The 16,235-nt window shown below is 34.8% G+C and overlaps 1 protein-coding gene and 1 pseudogene across 1 annotated transcript; both read right to left on the reverse strand.

Annotated features, from left to right (window-relative positions):
• Window positions 1-1,339: 1,339 nt before the first annotated feature.
• On the reverse strand, window positions 1,340-7,206 carry LOC111402015 (mitogen-activated protein kinase 9-like). The gene is made up of 11 exons (XM_023030073.1): window positions 6,690-7,206; window positions 5,584-5,992; window positions 5,348-5,475; window positions 5,171-5,230; window positions 4,233-4,382; window positions 3,906-4,061; window positions 3,642-3,779; window positions 3,471-3,547; window positions 2,916-3,017; window positions 1,850-2,081; window positions 1,340-1,671 (listed from the first exon to the last, which is right to left on the reverse strand). Exons 1-11 carry the CDS (start codon window positions 6,930-6,932, stop codon window positions 1,600-1,602), a joined length of 1,767 nt encoding a protein of 588 aa, XP_022885841.1. The 5' UTR covers window positions 6,933-7,206; the 3' UTR covers window positions 1,340-1,599.
• A 1,625-nt stretch (window positions 7,207-8,831) lies between these two features.
• Window positions 8,832-10,113, reverse strand: LOC111402089 (annotated as a pseudogene).
• Window positions 10,114-16,235: the final 6,122 nt, after the last annotated feature.

A 16,235-nucleotide genomic window follows, 5' to 3' on the forward strand; every position in this document is an offset into this window, starting at 1 on the left:
AACCTTAAAAACCAAACATTTGGATCCAACCTATACAAAGCTGTGATTTTGGATCTCCACACGAAAACCATCAATCTATAAGTTAAAATGCCATCTTAAGGCCAAAAAGGGAACACGTGTCTTTCTTTCTCTCTGTTTCGACAAATTTATCCTTATAGCAACTACTTTTTCTCTTTTAATCATTTTCTTAATCTTTGCGTACAACGTGACATATATATACGTGATTTAACTATAGAATTGAAAACATCATGTATATGTGTGAATTCACAAAGAAGATTTATTGCATGCTCAATGATAAGTACAAGCATCGCCTCACATGATTAGAGATGGCAGCCCGCCCCAAGGTGGGGCGATGGCTTGTCCCCTTTTTTCTTTTCTTTTTTTAATACACGCACATTTTATATAAGCTCATTTTCCAGCCTTCTCTCCAGCAGGCAATCCAGGCTTCAGCAAAATATCTTTGAGGATTGCTTTCAAATTCCTGGAAATAGTAGCTCCTCCACCACCAGGTGCTTTCATCATACCTGAACTAGCGCCAATGCCATCACTTCCTTTCGCAGAACCACCCCCACCTGCTGAACCAGAACCTCCGCCTCCTCCCTTACCGGCACCAACTCCACCTACGCCGCCTTTTCCTCCCTCACCTCCTTTTCCACCAGCTTTACCACCTTCTCAGACCATTTTCTTACCAACTCCACCTAAATATTGCAGGAATTTTACTGAAAACTGAAACAACAGAAGCGGATCAACACAATTTTAGGAGAGCTAACTAAATAATATCTTGAACTTCTTGAATATATGCATATGCATGGCTTGAATGTCGTACGTACCTCTCAATACGGTTTGGCGCGGGGCAAATTATTTTGCCATCTCTACATATGATTGCGTCTTCAGATCCATTTTGTTTGTATCACAAGTCACGAGTAAATATTTCGTTTTCCAAAAAATAGGTGGTTGTCCTTATTTTATTTGGAATGATTCACGTATTTGTGAGTAAATAGTTCCTGATCAATGCATTCAAATCAAAGATTGGAGGCTGAGAACAAAAATTTTCAACTAGTGGAAGTAGTGGCTTTGGGAATTTTTGTTAAGTATGATCATTCAGTTACGAAAAAATGATTTAAGTTGATCTGTCGATCCCTTTTTAATTTGGCTGCGTCTCCATTTGATTTTTTTTTTTTTTTCAATTATTTGCAAATAAGCTTTATCCTTTGGGAAATTTACTAATAATCCTCTATGTCGGGTATATTTACACTTTTAATACCTTATTATTTTTTAATTCATACTCTACTAAAATATAACTGCCTTTTGGGACGAAGTACTTCAAGTTTGTAGGTCGTGCAACTAATATTCCATGTCACATATTGTTGAAATTAATAATTATGCCATTGTCAATAATACAAGCCACTATCACCAGCATGACACCCCAACACTAGGGTGAAGGGAGATATGGAGGGAGGCATAACACTATTTTTCGGATAGTCGAGTTTTCTAAAACTTCTACCTGATATACTTTCAAAGTCGATATATGGAACAACGGAATGATATATCTGCGTCTAAGCCAAACGATATATTTGAAGACAAAATCGAGCTCTAAAATTAAGTATGGAGAAGAGTAATATTCTCGGTCAACCCATCAACCTCTTCACTGTGCTCTGCAATTGATTCTTCCTGTCAAAAACGAACGAGTTCATCAATCATAAGACAGATTTAGTATGTCTCGACTTACTATTCACCCGAAAGAAGAAGCAATGACACAACTATCAACATAAATGAGTAGACATTCAATCTTTAATGCTGAGCAATCTTTAATGCTGAGTAAAAAGGATGGGACAAGCTAGAAAATTACCTCTGCATTGTTTGTTCCTTTAACACCAATACATTTAGATGCACTGATACTAGCACTCTTCAACAAGCTACGAGCAGAACATGTTCCATTTTGTGCATTTGCATTTGAATTATCTGTTCCTTCAGCTTTGTTGGGAGGACTTTGAAGGGTTGAAGCAACAGATGCTGAAGTTCGTTTTTCAAAATCATTATCTTGAACAACTGTTTCATCCTTGACCACAGGGACTCGTTCTCTGAAGGTACAGCAGAAGGTAAAATATTAACAAGACCATCCAAATAGTGACAAACTTTCCAGGTTTGAAGTGTTTTCCATTCATATGCTATATGCATCATATGTATGAAGTATGTCTTTTTTAAACCATGAGATGTGTTATAGGCTCCCGAGTAGTGACTTAGTACAAAACAAGAATGCACGCGATTCCTAGACTTTCCACATAAATGGGTGGCCGTTACACCAGTACCCAGGTGTTTTTCCCAACTTAGATACATTATTCATCTAAATGTCCAACACTAGTACAAATTTGAACCAAAATGGCCCCAGTGTATTATTTGGGAGTGCACCACAAACCCGACAAGTGAATTAAATGACCTATATCCTAACATTTAGAAGTTTTGAAGTAATAGAATTTAAGAACATCCATGTTTACTCACCAATGCAAATATAGAACCAAGAAATCATTGGACTGGTGAATGATAAATTTGATTATCTATAACCTTTACCAAAATGATGATCTCCGTAGCAGAATGGCCATTGTATTCTGCCTTGATTAAGGCAGCATTTTTTTATCTCTTCTTTAAAAACAAAATTTTTTTTTTTTATTTAAAAAAAAAAAAATTCAGGCCCAACATGTCAACTGCCGGGACTGACATCAAAGCCCGGCCCACCGAGCCCTAGCGGTCAAGGAATAATAGCCTTTAATTAACTATGGGTGGTAACTTGTCAATACAAGAATATGTAATAAACTTTTATTATAAAACATTTGAGCAGACAATAATTTGATTTTATAGCACACTCAACAGTCACCCAATAAATCCTTTGAGAAAATAAATCCTTAACAACTTTGTACCTAGGCAATGAAGCATGCTGCCTTTGGAGTGCAGTGTATCTTCCACCTTTAGCATGATGCTCCTCAAGATGTGCAAACTGTCGCTTGAATCGATCAACGCCACTAAGAAAAATAGAATAAAATCAGCTAATATATCACAAATCTCACTATGCCCCAACTTGGTAGGGATCTAAATCTAAATTTTAATATAAGTCAAAGTCAACAATTAATTTTAACCACATATTTCATGAGACCCACAACTTTTCAACTACACATTTCATTCAAGTTTTAGCAAAATTTACTAAAACATCTGATTTTAATCCCCACCAAACAGGGGCTAAATAATGAGCCGAACAAAATTTCTGCATTGTACAAAGATAAGTTACAGCCATGCAGAGGTTAAATTATAAAGAAAATAATCCTCTACCGAAAGCTTACATACTTAGGAATTTGAAAAAATATGGAAGAAATAATGTATGTCTATTAAATTTATATCACCTTCAAACGCCATTAAAAATATAAAGCAGTTAAATAGTTTTTTGTCAAACAAAATCATCAAGTACCACTGATGCTGACCTTGGGTACATAAAGCCACTTGTCTGATCTCCATCCCGAAGATACTCCTCAAGCATCTGAGGGTGATACTCTAAAATCTGTTTGATTAAGAAAAAAATATTTTGAATTAGTAAATGAACCAATCAGTGAAAGAAAAAAAAAAATTATATATATTAATGCCGAAAGACCTACCTCTCGATAAATCAACTCTCTAACATCATCTTTTGACAATTTTTTCTTCTCAAACTCAAACTCAAGCTTTGATATTGGTTGACTGGCTGGCTCACGGTCCACATTCGCTAATCCATGAAAGTATGGATCAGCCAATGCCTGCAGAAACAAAAATTGAAATGGTAACAGAGCTGGAGTTATTAATCGAATTCCAAAAATTTAGTTCCAAATTATGGTAAACTTAAATATAAAACAAAATAACAAATCTTGGTCATTATATGTCACCTCTTCAGCAGACGGTCTATCTTTAGGATCAAATGCAAGCAGGCGTTCCAGCAAGCGAAGAGCCAAAGGATCGACATTCGGGAATTTCTGCGTGAATGGAACAGGCTGTTTTTTCCGCATATTGCTGAGATATCTTCTCGCCTTTTCATTTCTGATCTGCAATTTTAATGATAAACAATATTTGTCACTTGTCAGAAAGGAACACAGAAAACTCAAATCTTCTTGAAGTGCTATTAACTAGAATAATGCAGCAGCATTCAGATGCAATAGGACTTCGTATCTATAGAAAATATAAAATGGGGAAGACAGCAGAAGGGGGTAACTAACCCTTGCAATTGATTCAGGGGGAGGAGTACCAAGCAAATCCGTCATTATATCTAACTGGTGCACCACATTTTTACCAGGAAACAACGGTTTTCCAGTAAGCATCTCCGCAAATATGCATCCAATGCTCCAAATATCGATAGCAGGAGTATACTGAAAATAATAAAATTGCATGCATTATTTTAAATAATGAATTGAGCATATTACCTGAAAACATCACTCTCCTTCAAAACTTCTTCCATGCACAGTAATAAAAAAATAAAAATAATAATATTTTCAGAGTGATTTTAGTTACCTAAATTCCACTAGTTAACTAGCTAGGTTCTTGTTTGGAATTTGTTTTCCAATGCTCTGGCAAGAAATCTTATTTGATTGTCAAATCATATGTGCATATATTTGTAAAAATTCTATAATGTTTTTTCTGCTAACCTTAAATGCAGCTTAGGGACTCAGAATCTTTGTTCGTCATGCAATCTTTTATCATATTCTCCCATTTATTATACCCTCATTTGTTTATATAGACGTAAGAAAACATATATAAGGCATTTTTGGATTGAAGTGACTCATAAAATTACAAGAGCCAAAGGAATATTTGATCACTCCACTAAGACTAAACAGCCAGATGAGTTCAAAGAAGTTGTAAATTTAAAAGGTAAGAAAGTATCGACAAACAAATTGTTAGTCAACAAATAAAAAGTTTGACAAAATATATCCAATTCAAATGAACTAAAGAAACTATTAATCAATATATGATAGTTTGTTTAGAGAAAACAAAGTGAAAAGTAGTGGAAGCAATTATAAAAACTTTTGATTGGCATTATTCAAACATGTCTATTTTTGCATTTACAAGGTAGTATAGACAAATAAAATTACCAAGGTAAGTACAATATTTAGAAACTGAAATTTGAATAAACAAAAATATTGTTGGGAGATCAGCTTACTTTAGAGAAAAAGGAGCCACATAGCTCGGGTGCACGATACCATCGAGTTGCAACATAGTCCTATTATTAATCAAAATAAAGTGAATAGAATATAAAACATTGGGAAGTGGTTAAGATGACTTCCGGAAGGGAAAAGATAAAAGAAAATTCAAAAGCTTTGTGAAAACTCCTACTTACAGTCCAAAAAATTGCTGATGGGACATCATTAAATGACACACGGGCTAGACCAAAATCACAAATCTTCAACTTACAGTCGGCATTAGCAAGTATGTTTTTGGGCTTCAAATCCCGGTGAAATACATTAGCTACAAGAAAAAGGAAAAAGATATGAGAAATATAAGCAGAAAAAATTCCCTTGGGAGGCATGAAAAGAATAATAAAGGAGCAATTTTATATTGTGTAGAACAATGAACCTGCGTGAATATATTTTAATCCACGTAGAAGCTGGTAGAGGAAAAATTGATAATGCTCAGGTGATAGATCATCGTTAGCCTTAATTACTTGATGAAGGTCAGATTCCATCAATTCAAAAATGACATAGATATCTCTGAATTCTCTTCGAGAAGGGGGAAGCATTATATGCTTTATTTGCACAATATCGGGGTGGTGAAGAAGCCGAAGGAGTTTGATTTCTCTAAGAATTCGTGTGGCATCAGAGACATGCTCAAAGACATCATTAATCTTCTTGATTGCGACCCTTTCTCCACTATGAGTATCAACTGCTGACCCCACAACACCGTAACTCCCCTTGCCTACAACTTCTTGAATCTCATATCTATTTGCCTCCCCATACTCTGTAAAAAATTCCTTTTCTAGTGAACTCTGTAAAATAATTACCCCATTAGGAACTGCTGACTATTAACTACGCAATTACGCACGTATATAAAGTAAAGGAATTTTTCCTTTCTAGCTAAAAAAGAAAATTCAATATGTCCATTTCGAGGGAGAGAATGGATGCTAATTCTTTTTCCATTCTTATCTTCAAGAGATAAAAGGAAAGATGCAGCATCTTTTTCACATCTTTTACATCATTATGACAGCAAAAGTTATTACATCTCTTGAGCCCTCTTCAAGGGACATTATGGATGAAAAAACCTTAAAACATGCCATATTAGTGCTTTCTTTTATTACATAAATGAATGTCACTCCATATATTCAATATGTTAATGACTTATCATGTAAATGCAGCAATTTTCAGTCCACATTCAATAAAATTTCCAACTGATTAACCATAATCCTTCAATAACTTCTTTCTTTCTCCGTGTTTCCTCCTACGGTCGAAATATCAGCCAATATTTCAAATGTTTCGAAAATCACAATTATTCCATGACTCAAAATGGAAAGATCCCAAGAAAAAACATGTACTTCAAAGTTCATAGATCTACTATGCTGATAGCTATAGCATAAAAAATAACAAGAATCAACAATAGAACTTCTAAGATAAAAAGAGATCTATACCAATGCCTGTCAAAAACGAAGAACACGACGGTTAAATAAAAGATCCCAGAAAAAAGAATACCTTTTTGTGTGGATCCATGGAAGCAGATGAAGTGGTAACAGGAAAAGGGACTTTGATAGGCTTGAGCCCAGAAAAATCGAAGTCTTCAGTAATCACAAGGCCCTCTTCTTTTTCGTGTAAACTTGTCAAACGATCTTTGTCATTATGATCAATAACTGAATTACTAGTAGTAAGTGTTGATGAACGACGTTTAAACAAGCGACGAAATCCGTCCACGAAATTCCCACCCCCCATATAACTCATAACCGACCAAACTTTTCTTTCCTATTTTTCTGCTATACTTTCGATTTGGTTCTGTATTCTCTTCCACTCACTCTCAACATTGCCCGCTTCTCTCTCTCTCTCTTACAACTTTCGCGTTTGCGTATGGGTCTGCGGATATTTTGGGTGTGCTGTGGAGGAGGCCTTTCGGGTCTTATGGTTTGGAATCATGCTATTTGTAAGACGAATTTGGTTTACAACGACAACATTTTGATGCTCAGTTTGTAAAACTATATAAATAAAATTTGTACAAATAAATGTTTTCGATATTTTACACTTTTGAATGTTGATTCAGACAATACGTCTATGATTATGTCTGAATCCTTAATAATGTGAACTCCCAATTATGCACTATAGTCCGGACTTTTTCCATTTTTTTAGTAATTCCAAGTGGGCAGCATCAATAAATTCTGGAAGTGCTTGATTTAATTGCTACTATAGCCCCCGTTTTGGTACCCAGTTTTTTCAAATTACATTTTTCTCTCTCTTCTTTTCAACCATACATTCTTTATTAAAATAATATTACACATAAATCAAAAAAATTTCCTTATTTTTCAACCACACACTTCCCATCAAGTTATTATTTTAAAATGCATTTTTACATAAAAATGGCTCTCAAACACCCCTATAAAAGCTTTTTCCTATTTTTTGGTCTATTTTTAACTTATAATTTACGTTTCAATATTTTTATAGTTATTGTTCAGTTATTCGCCTCTCATTTTTATCACAAAGTTATAATTTTATCCAAACACAACTTTAAACTTGCTAAATAGTGAGAGAAAATGGAAGTCCACAGTCATACTAATCGACAAAATCTTTCATAAAGCCTATTGTATTTTATGAAAGATCAATCTTGTAACATCAACATACGAAGTCAAAACAAAAAATCGTTGCGTTCTACTGTCTTGATATTAGGTGAAAGTTCATAGTTCGAATAGAAAAATCCAAGGACTAAACTCTAAATGATACCAAACTTTACATTGTCTTTCTGTTTGGCACCTGAATTTTCAATTGTTTCGAAACCATCACCAAACTTTAAAACATTGTTTCCATTCGTCCATAATTCCAATACATCTTACCAAACTAACGTATTTTGAGTTTGTCGTGCTATTCTTTGCTCTTTAACAACGATAAAAAAATAGTAGCAAACGTTCACGATTGCATCCTAATTTTTAAAAATGAGTATTCACGTCCTCTAAATCTAATAGACCATTTTACCTAGAGATGACAATGGGGTGGGTTCGGAGCGCTCACCAAAATTCCAGACGGGGCGGGGCAACTTTTTGCCACGTTCGTTGCCCCGTTTAATTTTTTTTACATTTTCAAAATTTCGAGTTATGTTATAATTAAAAAATAAAATACAAATTTAAAATGGGTCTTTAGAGGGTAAATTATCTAGAAATAAAATTATTTTTATTCTTTTTCTTTTCTTTTTTTTATCTTCATGGGGCGGGTTTGCTCCTGCCCCCCGTCCCACCAACCCGTTCGGGACAGGTTTTTTTGCCCCATTCGAGACGACCTTAACTTATACTAACCATTCGAGTCAAAATTTTACTAAAAATACGATGTTACCTTTAACTTTAATTACTACCATACAGCATGGTGGGTTAAAATTTTGTTGATTCATTATATATCATATTGTTAGTTTTATGTCCACTAGAGTATTAATTCGTAAAAAAGAGACGTTTTGATAAATTAAACCGATTTATTTATTTTTTTATGCATAATCAGATTTGTTTTGTTCAAAACTTGAGTTTGTCTCGACTCGATAGTGGGAATGACAGTACATTTGGACAGACAAGGAAGAAGACTGTAGTAAGTTCACGATCAACGTAAAATTTCGTCAAATTTATAACATGAATCTGAATACATATTCCATTCTATACATGTGTCAAAAAATCAAATAATAATCAACAATCAAATGTGGATTAGTCGATATGAACAACAATTACTAGTTTGTTTAGTGACTGATACTTCATCAATATAAATGAACATTTTCCCTTGAAGTGATGGATTTGTTGCTTCCTTTGTGTTATTTTGAAGACTCTTTTGAGTGGTAATTTCATATATTCTACCAACCATTTGAAGAAATGCCTCTTCCACATTCACATTTTCTCTAGCAGATGTCTCCATAAAGAACAGATTTTCCTGCTGAGCCAAGCATTGTCCCTCTTCTACATTAACTTCTCTAATGACTCAAATCAGATTTGTTGCCCAAAAGAACAATATCCCTGTCGGGGTTACCGAATTCACGTACCTCGTGCAACCATTTATTCAAGTTTTCGAACGTTGCCCTTCAAGTTCTAGTTATGTCATAGACTAGTAAGGCGCCTAGAGCTCCACGGTAGTATGAACTTGTACTGGCTTTAAATCTGCACAAGATAACGGTTTTGCATTAAGGACGGTAAGTGTTTCAACCCCATTAATTTCTCTGTTATTTTTTTCTTAACAAAGAATAGCATAATTTGCTGCACTTACTGTATGGGTGGATTCGAATACCTAAAATCAGGCGACACATGACCCATTTTTCAACATTTATATGAAAGCCCTGTTCCTCATCAATCTAAAATATAACTTTGAACTTGAAATTGAGTTTAAAACCATTGAATATATCAAGAAATGACCCTTAAAACTCCTTTTGCAGATGAATTCCTCAGGAATGAAGAAATCATCACTAATTTTCAGTAAAACACGGGCAAATTGCACTATATATAGCAACGAATCTAATAGGATCATAAATTTATCAAGAATAAGACTCGACTATGTTGTTGCGGTGAAAAATGTAAGTGAATAGAAGAGGAAAGAGGAAGATATATACCTTTCTTGGCCAGCAGTATCCCAAACCTGAGCCTTGATGAACTTATCCCCCATATGAATATTTCGATAAGCGAACTCGACACCAATGGTTGGCTTGAAATCTAAATGAATTCATTTCTAGCAAATCTTGAAAGAAGATTGAACTTCCCAACTGCTGAATCCCCAAGAAGAACAGCCTTGAACAGATAATCACACTCTTCTGCAAATGAATTAGCCATGTGCACAATTTGAATAGATTACACAAAATAAACAAGTTAAATTTGAAGTATATAAGGAATAAGATGAGAACTACAGGCATGGCTTCACGTAATAATTAGCTGTATAAATGATAAAGCAGTTTCGTGAGAACTCCTTCGGAGTTGGATATCAAAGTTATTGAGTCGATATGATAAGATTGATACATTAGGGTAGCTCCTAATTAATTGAAGGATAAAATTGCACCACTTGTCCCAAACCTATTGCTCAAGTAGCTAGTTAGTCCCCAACCTTTAAAACATAGCATCTTTATCCTCCACATTGTATTTTTTTTTTTTTGTCTCAATATTGGTTAAATCTTTACATGGGCCTTATGTGTCTAATTTTATAAAGATAAATTTTGCCTCACAACTTAATCCCGTGAACAAAAATTTGAAATGAACCATATTTTCATGAGTGTCTCGTGACAATTTAACGAGATGTGGAGGACTTGAAAAGAAGAGTGTCGATTTCAAGAGCAGAAGGGATGAAAGATTAGGAATCCAAAGTCATCTATATTGTGTTGTAGTGGTGTTATAATGTGACAGTTCAATGTTTATTGGTAGACTTTTATCCATTCATTCAATCCCTCCAACTTTTCATGTTGAGTTGAAAATGTATGGGTATTAGCATTATGAAAATAAAAGCTTCTATTTGTATTTTATTTATTTATTTAAAATAAAGTTGGCTAAGCTCCTTTTAGCCTCCATTATTCCTCACTAAATTATAATTTATTTTTTTCTGTCTTCTTATCAACCACACATCTACCAATAAAATAATTAAAATGTAAACCCAAAAATCTATTCTTCTTTTTTAACCACGCAATCTCCAAAAAAATATTATTCGCCTCAGAATAATGTGGAATAATGGGGTCAAACAAGTGCTAATTTTGTTCTTTTCTAATAGGTCAGGGACCAACTTGTTCATTTCTAAAGATTGGGCTAAACTTGCTTCCAAAACAATGGGTTGAGTACCAATGATGCAATTTTTCATTAAAATATTTATATAATACATTATGAGAATAACAATCATGATACCGAGCCCGGTTTAAATCCCGGGCTCCAATCCAGGGCCGAGGTGTTTCCACCTCGGCCGTTGATCTTTTGTACTTGGAGGCCCGCCATCAAAATCGACTGAACCCGGGATTCAACATTTTCCATGAGAATAATGGACTCTGCCATATGGGTAGGATACCAGGCCAATAAAGGAACGCCACATCGTCCCTGATGGTGAGGGGCTACGAAGAATAATCCACATTATAAACAAACAAAGATGGAAAATTGGAAGCCAGTTGAGTTTCTGGATGACCCAATTTTGTTAATTAGATTGTACTTATCACAAGTTTCTTGAATGCCCAATCAGACTGCTCCAAATGTCAACTAATCATTTGTTTTAAGATTAGAAAATTTGTATAAGCTGTATTTTTTGTCAATGAGGACCGTTAGAAATTGCAAATCCTTAACTTTAAGGTGACCCAACGGTATCCTTATCAAAGGCCAATGTCATGTCAATTATTTGTAAGTAATAGAGTAATGAAATGGATAATAATATTAAAATTCTCTTCTGCAAAATTATTATTCGTTTGGCCCCTATTAAATTCAATTATATTACATTTCATTTTTCTCTCTCCCATTTTCAACCACACAATTTTTCATAAAATAATATTACACGTAAATCGAAAATTTTTCCTTCTTTTTCAACCACTCATTTTTCAAAAAATACTATTCTCCTCATTTTCATTTTTAGAAAATGAGAGCCAAATAGGGGCTTAGTATCAAATTGGCATTGTCTGACTGTGATTTTTTAATGGATTTTCAGTCATTTTCTTACCGTTGAGTCCAACTGCGGGTCCCACCAAAGAAAGAGTTAGTCAAAAATTACGACCACAACGTTAGGAAAATCCATTCTTTTCAGTCAATAATCTGCACCAGATAGGACCTTTGACTGTTGACCCGTTAGCAAGTGGTTTAATGGGCCTAAGACTTTGAAATCTTTATTTCTATTCATTCACCGGTTCAACTCGAAATATCAGAACAAGTTTGAAATTGGATTCAATCACATGTGAAATAAAGAAAATTAAAATCCATTAAAAGAGTATAAGATTTTATTTTATTTTATTTTTAAATTAATTTTCTGTTGTCTCAAAAAAGAAATACAATTTAAATTTCAAATTATGATAACTAGAAATCGAGAAATGCTTTCCCAGAATTAGGAAATAAAACAATAAGAAATGTACAAAACCAAGAAAGAGGAAACTTACTATTTGAATTTAAATTATTTCTCCGTTGTAAACCAACAAGAAGGAAATATATGATTTGAATTTTAAATTAATTTTTCTTCGTAGGAACTGTTAAAAAATGAAATTTGATTCGAATTTAAATTATTTCTCAGTTGTATAGTGTTTCTAATTTTCATTTATCAAAAAGGGAAATAGGCTATAGCGGAGTGGTTTTGGATTTTTGGTCCTTTTAACTTTGGGCCACAAGTTGGGTTGGGTTATAGCCTATTACATACATTTGTTTTAGGGAAAATTACTTAAAACCCTGTAATTAAATATTAGTTTTCATAAATAAAGGGCTTAGGTTTAAACTTCAGAAGTCAGGTGATAAATAAAATTATTAATTGTAATTAATAAAAAATTGCGTAATTGGCGCAAAACGTCCGTACCTTTCAGTTTCATTGTGGAAAACATTCACACCTTTCATTTTTTGACATTTTTGCCTTCAAATCAACCTTTCGTTGCGATGAAGGTCCTTCCGTCCAAGTTCCATCCATTTTGCCGTTAATTAAAGAGAGAGCCATTTTTGTCCAGTCAGCAGGGGTAAAACCGTCTCACCCATTGAATCTCTTATTCTCGCCTTCTACTTAGTCCATATATATAACAGTTGCTGAAAAATGGGTGTGAAAATACTTTAAATTATTACATTAAATAAGAAAAAAATGTCGTTAATTAAAGAACAGATCGCGGGTTAATTCCGACCATCACTGCTGCTATTACGTTAGGTTTCTGGAAAAATGTAGTAAGAAATATATTGAATAGTAGGTGAATTTATAGAGATGACTACTTGATATTTATTTCTAGTTTATACTTATTGTGACCATGGGATAAATTGAGGAGATCAAGTAGAAATGGGTGCTGTGAAGTATGTATCAGTTCAATGGTAAATGGCCCATTTCTTCCACACTTGTTTCTTCATTTTGATCTTCCTCCGGATTCAAACCACTTACATTTGTATCTCCCTCATTTTGGTATTGTAAGGTTTGCTCGTATTGTGACCACAACTCGTCAGCATTTTCATCAAAATATTTATCTAACCAACTATCTTCAGGCTCATTTCCTTCGTTTTCAGCAACTGGAGGGATATAACAACCTTCAAATGATTGGTCTTCGTCAACTTGTGAATGTGAAGGATTCCACGGCAATGCATATAATTGCTTTTGGGCTACAACATATATTTTCACATCTGGACGTCCATCCCTATCCTAAGCATTCCATTAATATCCTCTTCACTCTCTAGTCTCATCAACCCCTTTCCTAAACTAAATTTTTGCTTCTTATAGTAAAATTGTAACACACTTTCATCACAAGTCCGTCTAAGAATTTACGCAAATTCTCTCTGTTGCACCATTTAGCATGAAAGAAGTCGACGAAAAGAACGGATCCCCCTTCATAAACCACATTTTTGGCTTATCATAAAATTGGCCACCATAATGCACTTTGATAGTAAAATATCCAGACATACCACCTGTAAGCAATCATATAAAGTTTACATCAAAATCAACTAACAAATTAGGGACGACATTAACAGAACTCAATGCTAGAGGACATAACTCAATCGTATAATGTTAACAACCGCGTGGACATTGACAGACTCAACCTCAACACTGAAACATGGATATCTTCTATGGCAGTAATACATCAAAAACAGAAAAGCAAGAAATACAACACTAACAACATTCCACTAAAATTTTATAGCTCACTGAAAATAATTAGAGTGTCATAACTCAACCTCGACACCAAAAAAAAAAATCAAAACAGATACGAATGCATGCCAAAGGGAAATACGAGTGACAGAAAACAAACATAAATTGGGGAATTCCAATCCGAAATTTTGTGAATGCACACTGGAATCAGAGAAGTTCACACAAAAAATAGGGGATGAACTACATACCATATCTGGGTCGTTCGTTGCCGGGGTTTCTCAAATATGGAAGAAACATGTTGTTCCTTGAAGGCCTACATAACAACAATAAACACTATCAAAACCCTACACGTACACTTAATCATGCAAAGCACTACAATACGAAATGGAAAACGAAAATACCCAACAAGCAATGATTTTTACCCGACGTCGCTCGTTGGACAAACTCCCAACGCAAGCTTCCACTATGCCGGCTGCTGGTATGCGACCATACGAGAGGAGAATGGAGAAATAATTGTTGAAATGGAAGATAAATGAGAATTTTTGAAGAAGCGCGAGAGAGTCGAAGGGAACCGTTCGGGCTATGAAGTGTGAAGAAGGAAGAAAATGAGGGATTTCGTTGGGTGAGACGGTTTTACCCCTGCTGACTGAACAAAAAATGGCTCTCTCTCTTTAATTAACGACAAAATGGATGGAACTTGGACGGAAGGACCTTCATCGCAACAAAAGGTTGATTTGAGGGCAAAAATGTCAAAAAATGAAAGGTATGGACGTTTTCCACAATGAAACTAAAAGGTAGGGACGTTTTGCGCCAATTACCCATAAAAAAATTTTTAAAACTTAATCTGCATAATAATCCCACACCATCTCCACCTCAGTTAATTCCAGACTTAGCCCCACACACTTTCTCTCTCTATGGGCCACTCTTTGTATCTCTCTCTACCATCACTTTTCCTTTTCTCTCTCTCTATTCTCTACTACCACTGTACTTGTCCCCACCTAACCCCTAAGGCATAACAAAACTATCGGAGAAAGCAGATGCCGCGACGTGGTAGACCAAACACTTATCCATTCGTTTCTCATCTAAAATCTACACTTACCTCGTTGAAATTCGTCCTAGATATTTTCATTTATACAATTTTTTTGTTGTTTTTATCTATTTTTCAACATTTATCATAGGGTGAACAGAGAATATTTATTTTGATATCTTCTGTTACGAATGATGGAGTAAAGCATTAATTTGGAGCCTAATCAGAGCAGAGTCAAAGATGAGAGGGTAACAGATGCGTTGGGATTTTTGTTGAGGAAGAGTTGTGGAGGTCGGTTGCCAATTCTCATGGACAAGCTACTGCACTTAACGTCTTGTGGGTTTGTTATCATTGATTCCTGGGAGTCAAATCTATCAATTATTTATGTTTATTTAGCGTTCGAGATGGTCACTAAGTGAAAAATACGTTGGTACCCAGTCGAAGATGACGTGACTTTGTTGCGGGTAGTGGTGGTGTTTGTGCTGGTGGGGTGGGTTGGCAACAACATATGAGTGCAAATTTGCTGGTGGTGGTGGTGAGATGACGACAATTTTCGAGTGGTATCAATTTTGGCAGAATGGCGGTGGGTTGAAATGGGGTGATATGTTGACCAATTGTGATCAATTATTTGGGTAATCGTGGTGAATAGAATGATCGATTGGGGGCAAAATCAATGGGGAGCTGCTGTATCAATCTCCTCTTTATCGATCTTCTTTCTCTCTTTAAATACCCTAATTCTGTAGAATTAATCGGGGATTGTTGTACATAATCTGACGGAATCGATGGGCGCCATTGCGCAATCAACCCAAGTTCGCAAGTCGCAAACAGTCGCAATCAACCCAGTGGCATAGGTAGTAACTTGTTGGTGGTGATATATCTAAGGTTGTGTATAGGGCTGGACAGGGAACTGAACCGAACCGGACCCAAAATTATTGGGTACTTAGTAATTGGAACCGTCGGGTCCAAATTTAATTATGGAACCGTTCGAGCTCAGTTCCATTCGATTCGGTTCAGTTCGGTTCGGTACCATAATTACATTTTTTAACATTTACAACGCTACATAAATACAACTAATAATATGTTGAATCATAGCTTTTACAAATTAACAAAGTCCAATTAAAAACATATAAATAACAAGTTGTCCAATAACATTAATTTATCAATGTATACATATACCAAAAAGTAGATACTAGTATTAAAATATCGACAATCCATATCAATAATTCCCTTACTTCAGCCTTCAAGCCTTCAAAATCAATTCTACATAAAACAATTAAATATGA

The sequence above is a fragment of the Olea europaea genome, chromosome 1 (genome assembly GCF_002742605.1).
Source record: "Olea europaea var. sylvestris chromosome 1, O_europaea_v1, whole genome shotgun sequence".
Lineage (NCBI taxonomy): Eukaryota > Viridiplantae > Streptophyta > Magnoliopsida > Lamiales > Oleaceae > Olea > Olea europaea.